This window comes from Capsicum annuum, chromosome 1 (genome assembly GCF_002878395.1).
Source record: "Capsicum annuum cultivar UCD-10X-F1 chromosome 1, UCD10Xv1.1, whole genome shotgun sequence".
NCBI classification, from domain to species: domain Eukaryota; kingdom Viridiplantae; phylum Streptophyta; class Magnoliopsida; order Solanales; family Solanaceae; genus Capsicum; species Capsicum annuum.
Window position 1 is genome coordinate 5,631,332 of NC_061111.1, and position 7,379 is coordinate 5,638,710.

The 7,379-nt window shown below is 32.7% G+C and overlaps 2 protein-coding genes across 2 annotated transcripts; one reads left to right on the plus strand and one right to left on the minus strand.

The window, feature by feature from the left end:
* Nucleotides 1-3,100: 3,100 nt before the first annotated feature.
* On the minus strand, nucleotides 3,101-3,958 carry LOC107865660 (osmotin-like protein OSML81). Its single transcript, NM_001324896.1, is given in 1 exon segment — nucleotides 3,101-3,958. A coding segment is annotated over 1 exon segment (756 nt). The 5' UTR covers nucleotide 3,958; the 3' UTR covers nucleotides 3,101-3,201.
* A 2,162-nt stretch (nucleotides 3,959-6,120) lies between these two features.
* Nucleotides 6,121-7,205, plus strand: LOC107865651 (ethylene-responsive proteinase inhibitor 1). The gene is made up of 3 exons (XM_016711870.2): nucleotides 6,121-6,281; nucleotides 6,398-6,493; nucleotides 6,892-7,205. Exons 1-3 carry the CDS (start codon nucleotides 6,224-6,226, stop codon nucleotides 7,092-7,094), a joined length of 357 nt encoding a protein of 118 aa, XP_016567356.1. The 5' UTR covers nucleotides 6,121-6,223; the 3' UTR covers nucleotides 7,095-7,205.
* Nucleotides 7,206-7,379: the final 174 nt, after the last annotated feature.

Sequence of the window (7,379 nt, forward strand, 5' to 3'; positions counted from 1 at the left end):
CATCGTCTTGTGTAATTGGTGTTGATCAACTTATTTGTGAAAATTGTCCACCACTTGAGTATGTGTGTAATGTGATTAATAGAACTCAAATGAGTGAAGTACTTGAAAATATTGGTCAACAAAAAGGGAGTGAACCCAAGAGCTATTCTTGGGACAATCTTGTGCATGAAACCACTTTGAAACTTGATATTGATCTCTTAGAGAGTGAGGAACTTGCTTGTTCCAAATCTGCCTGTGGGTTGGATTAGTCACTATTTAGATATAATGTCTTGTTTTGAAAATGATATAAACACTCTTAATGAGTCTAGTGGTGAAAAGGATGGTATAGCTTACCTTGGAGGCTATAGCCTACATGTTAACCCACTATGGTGTGACAACATTCCTACTAAAGATGGAAATCTCTTCTTGGAAGATGAGAGTTCTCTTAAGGATAAGAAATGTGTAGTCTTGGAAGTTACTCCTTCTTCTACTTTATGTGACTTTATTGTCGAGAGTACTCATGGTGATGATTGGGAAACTAGTAGTGAGTACACACATGAGGGCACCTTAGTAGAAGTCGACTTGAGTGATACTTTTCTCTACTCTCTATTTTCTTTGGATGATATGTATGTTATTGTAAAGAGTATGTCATTTTATTTGGGTGGAGACAACGGGAAAAGAGAGTGTTATCTAGACCCGTGTCTATGGACACTCTTCTCGTTTGACCCCAGTACCAAATATGGAAATGGTGATGTTGGTGCACCCAACTTTTTGCTTGGTCTCCATGACAAGGGAAATGCCATTCTTGGTGATTCCTATAACCAAATCCTTTGTGTACTTTTTATTGAGCTTTTAATATTTAATGCAAATGATCCTTGGTTATATTGCAAATATGTGCAACCTTGGCATGTTGAAATGATTTGTTGTTCTAACCCTAGTTTGTATTTGTTTGTCCTCTCTTCGATTTTGCAAGGTTTGGATTCGAGATCGAATCCTTTTCATGAAGGGGAGGATGATACGGGACAAATGGACCTCTTATCTTTTGATGACATCTTTGAAGGCCAACACATAGAGGCTCAAGACTTGGTCACCTCGAGGATACGAGAGCATACATGTAGAGGCCATTTTGGGCACTTGATGGAGCAATGCCGAGTGTGGAGGATTGCTTGGAGCATTGGAGACTTGATGAATCATGGCCTTGGACAACACTTAATGGCTCATGACTTTGGACACCTTCATTAAGGGCATTTTGGTTACTTCACTTTGTCCAAATGCACTCCATGACCTCCCTTCCTCATTAAGGGCATTGTTGTTATTTTGTCTTGTCTTGTAATTGAATAAATAGAACATGTTAGGATTATTTTTACTTAGTTTATGAATGATGATATTTTGAAACATTGAAAATACTCTCTCTTGAGAGTAGAACACCTTAGTGTAGTTCTAAGTTAGGGCTTGGAATAGTCATTGTAGTTTAGGGCTTGGAAAAGTCAATATTATTCTTTGCTTGGAAACAGTGGATCTTGAGGTGAGTTGATTCCCTTGGCGGCCACCGTAAGAGTGTGGTTTTGATTATTACATTCATTAGGGGTTAGTGTTGAAATACACTTGGTTCTTAACCTTGTAATAATCTTGGTCTCACTATCTATCCTTTACTTTCTTGTAATCTTGTTGTTTGTTCTTGTTGTCTACTCTCGTCTTTGTGGTGTTGTTGGCCGACATTGATGTTATTGTTATCTTGTTCATAATCTTGTATTGTAAACTTAGTTTGGGTGGCTGTTTTAGTGTTGAAACACACCATTTTATCTCGTTCTTGTAGTTGTTGTAGTGAATCCGAGAGTGGTCTCCAAAAGATCCTTCGATCCTTAAGATTAGTAGACTGTTTTGGGGTGTGTTTTGTGTTTCCATTGTTGTTCTTGTATCAGTATATATGTGTATATATTTTCTATAGACTCTAAAGAAGTATATATTTAAGGTATACATGTGTATATGTTTTATAAATTAGTATATAAATATATATATTTTAGTATATGTGTTATTTAAAGTAGTACATATATTGAATGGTACGTATATATGTGTATATATTTTCTATAGACTCTAAAGTAGTATATATTTAAGGTATACATGTGTATATGTTTTATAAATTAGTATATATATATTGGAGTATATGTTTTGTTTAAAGTAGTACATATGTTGAATGGTACGTATATATGTGTATATATTTTCTATATACTCTAAAGAAGTATATATTTAACGTATACATTTGTATTTGTTTTATAAAGTAGTGTATATATTGTAGTATATATATATCTTGTAGTATATATATTTAACTAACGTATAGTCATATACATGATTACATGTGTAATTGTGTATATGTTTTTTAAATTCTAATGTAGTATATACTATATATATAGTGTATATATATTGTTTAACATATTTAAAATATATATAAGTGGGTATATATAGTGTATATTGGAGAAAAAACTTTTAAATTTTTTTTTTAGTTTGAACCGATTTTGACCGGATTTAGGCGGATTGGACCGGGTTAGGTGTAATGGGTCGGTCCCGGATTGTTTCTTGAAAATTTATTATTGGACCCAAAATCGGACCAGCCCGTTAAACCAGGCTCGGACCCGGATCGTCCCACAACCCGTTCAAATGTGACGGGCCGGTTCCGAGTTGACCCGCCCCAACCCGTTAACAGCTTTATAAATAGGTCTTTGAAGATATTTCTTTTCATTTTTAAATACCTTATGATCGCCACTAGAAACATTTTTGTTGCAAGTTAATCGCCACAAATGTGAGCTATATATTGATATTTGATAGCGATTCATTCTACTCGAGTCATCGAAAAACATCCGGATACCTGCGGCGACCTTATGGTTGCCACTAGGAACATTTTGTGGTGACTTTTGTCACCACAAAAAGTCTGATTTCTTGTAGTGATTAATAGCAATAAGTCGGCTTAAAGAGGTTCATGTGCAAAACGATGCGAAATAATCCTCGGTTAACCAAAATTTAAAAGCTAAAATTTCATCTTGGTCTAACGCTTAACACTTCACTAAAAGTTATAAAGAAAAAAAAATAGTAGAAAACATGATGTGTAAGACATAGAAGACAAAGGTAATGAATGTGTGATGTGACTCTTATTCAGGCCTTGGGTTTTGTTACAGCAAAGATCACTTGACCACTAGAAGCAATTTAAACAAAGTAAAAGACTCAAATTTACTTAGCAACTTCATCAGTACTTGTAGGCATCTCCAAGGGGAAATTTGGATCAGCAACACCATTAGGACAAAAGACAACCCTATAGTTTGTACTACCACCAGGACAAGTAAATGTGCTAGTAGGATCATCTTGTGGGTAGCTATAGGCATTAGGACATCTTTTCTTGAAAAATTTTGACAACTCTGTAGGACCACATGGACCTTGGGTGCAACAATATTGTTGTCCTCCGAACGTGGTACAAGGGTTGTTGCATCCTCCGGGCACCTTAAGGGCGCGAGGGCATTCACCATTTATATTGGCCGTGCAATGGATCGCGTGGCATTTTCCACCACTAGGTTTGGTTGGGGCAAAAGTCATTGGAATGTTGAATCCATCGACCAAAGAAATGTCCCAGAAATCTAGGTTACTGAATTGGTCCAAGGCGTATTCGGCCAGGGTGTTTGGTGGTTTGCCCCACCCAGTGCACTGCAAGACTCCACCACAATCGCCGGTCTGACACGAGCCTCTGCCTGCAGCATTGAAGTTGCAACCTGTCCGGCCCCATATACGTGCCATCTTAGTGCCCCTCGGTGCATTGATGACCCACGTTTGGCCCCGATTGAGTCGTCTGCCTCCGCCTATCGGAGTTGATGCCGCCCAAACGGTGTACGGGCAATTGTTTCGGACCTCGATAGTGGCAGCATAAGTATAAGTCACAAAGGCAAGGAGGAAGAAAACAAAAGAACTCAGGTAGTAGCCCATGTTTGGTGACATTTTTTTCTTAACAAGTTAGTGGATATCGTGACAACTAGTTTGGTAGTTTATATAGGGGTGTGGCGGCTTTTGGCACCTTGGGTACTATATAAATATCACACTTTTGACTAATATAAACGAATATAATACTGAGATATGCTTTGGTAAAAGTGTTGAGGTGGCTAAACATATAAGAGCCGCCCAGTAATTAATTATTTTTATGAATATAGAAAGTTCTCACTTTTTTTCCGATGTTTAATATTTACATTGAATTTTAATTAAATTTGAATTTGTGCGTTACAAACACTTTGAATAGGATTTTTTTCACCCTCAAAAGCTCAAATCCAAACTAATCTCAAACTAAAAATAGATTTTATTCATCTCATCACAACTCGTATCAATAATTTAGAAGTCAATTTTATTTGGTAATAACGCTTACCTATAAATTCTGTAACGTGACAAGATATTTTTAAAAAAATAAATAAAAATAAGCAACCATTTATTCTTTCATGGCCAAAGTTCCTTCCACTCTTATCCATGCCATTTTTTCTTTTATCGTGTTTAAGCTTCACCCGTCGTATCCTTTTTACCGATTATATATTCAAAAAGTATTTAATAGGTTAATATTTGTCAAAATCAAGTGTTCAATAAGTTACTACCGAAGTTCAGAGTATTTAAATTACGTCAAAATCAAGGGTTGTCGGTAGTACTTAATTTACTCTTTTTTTAAACTCTTCATAGAGTTTTAGAGTATTAATAAATCGGAAATTATCACCATTTCCATTCATGTTCATAATTAAGCGGCATATGTGTGACTATGTGAGTATATCTATATCTATAATATATATATATATATATATATATAATATATATTAAAAGTGTGATCGTTTTTTCACTATTTTCTTTAATTATTATTTAATTATATTTATTATATTAACTAGACTATATGAGACTCCTAAAATATATGAAAGGAGAACTAATTAATATTTTTCTTTATATTGATCAATTAAAAAAATACTCCTAAAATAGAATAGAAAAATACTCCTAAAATAGGACTCTATTAAGGAAATATTTCTATAAATATTGAGATGCACGTTAAACTACAAGAAGTCAATTTACTTATTGGAAATATATGATTGATGTTCATCTAACTTAATTCGGTTGCATGTCTAGATTGGTGGATGCTTAATTTTTTAACCTCAACTTCTTCACTGTTTTTGTCAATATAATAGAATTCAACGTGTGTGTATATATCTTCTTTATTTTCATTCAAGTTATTCTTTAGTGTCAAAATTTTCGCTCACACAAAATTATTTTCATCAAAATTGAAGTTTTGTGATCACTATTGTATTATTTTGTTGTAGTTTACAGGTTGTAGATGAATTTACAAGTGATAGATGAATGTCGGTCAACTTTGAGTGTTTTTTTTAGGTAAAGGTTAGGTTTAATTGTATTATTTTTATATCTTTATTTTGAGAATTTTTTTGTGTAAAGGTTAAGTTTAGTTGTATTATTTTGATATCTCTATTATCGTATTATTTTGTTATAATTTACAGATGGTAGATGAGTGTCAGACGACTTTGAGAAATTTTTTGTGTAATTATATTGTTTTGATATCCCTATCATCATATTGTTTTATACCAATTACAGGTGGTAGATGAATGGCAATCGGCTTTGACAATTTTTTTGATAAAAATTAAGTTTAATTAAATAAATTCTCTAAAAAAATATTAAATTTAATTATTATATTTATCTTTATTATTTAGATAAATATCCTATGTGAGGAGGCATACACCTAAGCTAGTATATATGATAAAAACATTGCATGGTCAGGAAATTCAATTATGTGTTCCAACCAAAAATAATAGTAATAATCAATTATATGAGACTATGACTCAATATTTAATTAAAAATAAAGAAAAACATTTGCCACCTCAACACTCTTTATTGTACTAAAAAATAATGCTAATTATACTTCTCATATTACTAGTATATATGGATCATTTTACTTCTTTTTTTTTTTGATAGATCTACATGAAATACATACATGAACCTCGATTGACGCAAAAGTAAACAAATTATAAAACAAATTGAGAGTGTGTACAACTCATCAAGCTTATATCTCCACATTAAAATAATGTTAGTGTGGCTGCTTTTAGAGAAACAAGTGGCATATGTACAATTGAGTTAAAAATATCTTCTATAAATATTTATCCCTCTAAAACCAAATACATCTCACACACATACATAAATTTAGTTTACATTGTTTAAAGCAACACTGAATTAAATGGAGGCAAAGATGTCTATGGTGAAGTTGGTTGCTTTATTGCTTATTCTTGCATCATGTAATACCCATTTAACTATTTCTACTTTAAATTTATTTCACATATATTATTTCTATTTATTCAAAAAAAAAAAAAAAAGAAGACTTAATTAATTATGTAAAATTATTTATGAACAGGCTTTCAATCTCTCAGTGCTCGAGATTTGGAAATGGAAGTGAATGATGGGTTAAATGTCTTGGAACTACTTGATGTGTCTCAATCCATTTGCCCAGGTTTGATTTTTACTCTTTTTGTCTTTAATTTCATTTTCTTCTTTTAGTGGTTTTGTCTCACATACGATATTCGTATTGGAGCCCAAATTTACATTGGAAAAGTCTCACATGGGGTTTGATGAGGGTAAAGCTCTACTCGGTTTATGTATATATGCAATAATAATATTATCAGTTAAATCTCATAAGTGAGGTCTAAAAAGTATGTAGTGTACACAGCCACGTTCCTACCATACAAAGATAGAAAATTTATTTCTGATAGACTCTCAACACAAGTACTCAGTTTATGACTTTATGTATGTATAGAGTTGTTCATATTAATATTTCTGATTCTTTTCATCATAATATCATCTCACACACACATTAACTGATTAATTATATGTATTTTGTATAAATTATAGGAGTGACAAAGGAAAAGTGGCCAGAACTTCTTGGAACACCAGCGAAGTTCGCTCAGCAAATAATTCAGAAGGAAAATCCAAAATTAACAAATGTTGTAACTGTACTAAATGGTGGTCCTGTTACAGAAGATTTGAGATGTAATCGAGTTCGTCTTTTTGTTAATTTATTGGACTTTGTTGTACAAACTCCCCAAGTTGGTTAAACAAATACATGTTATACATGTACGTAGCCTCCAGAAAATAAATTGGAGCTCTAATGGTTAATGTCTCCACTGTATTTGGTGATATATAAATAAATGTGGCTTTTAATATTACAGTATGATGTATGTCATATGTAATAGTTTACGTACTCGCGCGATGTGCGGATAATATTAAAGTATTAATTATTTTATATTAAAATATTTATTCGAGCATGTTAAATCATATTACCTCCAAAAAGAAAGTTCAACTATCATATAATTTCTCAATGAAATGCAAAAAAAAAAAAA

Coding starts and splice junctions, on each gene's coding strand:
- LOC107865651 (XM_016711870.2), top strand. CDS start 6,224: ATGGAGGCAAAGATGTCTATGGTGAAGTTGGTTGCTTTATTGCTTATT. Junction 6,282..6,397: donor ATTGCTTATTCTTGCATCAT/GTAATACCCATT, acceptor ATTTATGAACAG/GCTTTCAATCTCTCAGTGCT. Junction 6,494..6,891: donor GTCTCAATCCATTTGCCCAG/GTTTGATTTTTA, acceptor TATAAATTATAG/GAGTGACAAAGGAAAAGTGG.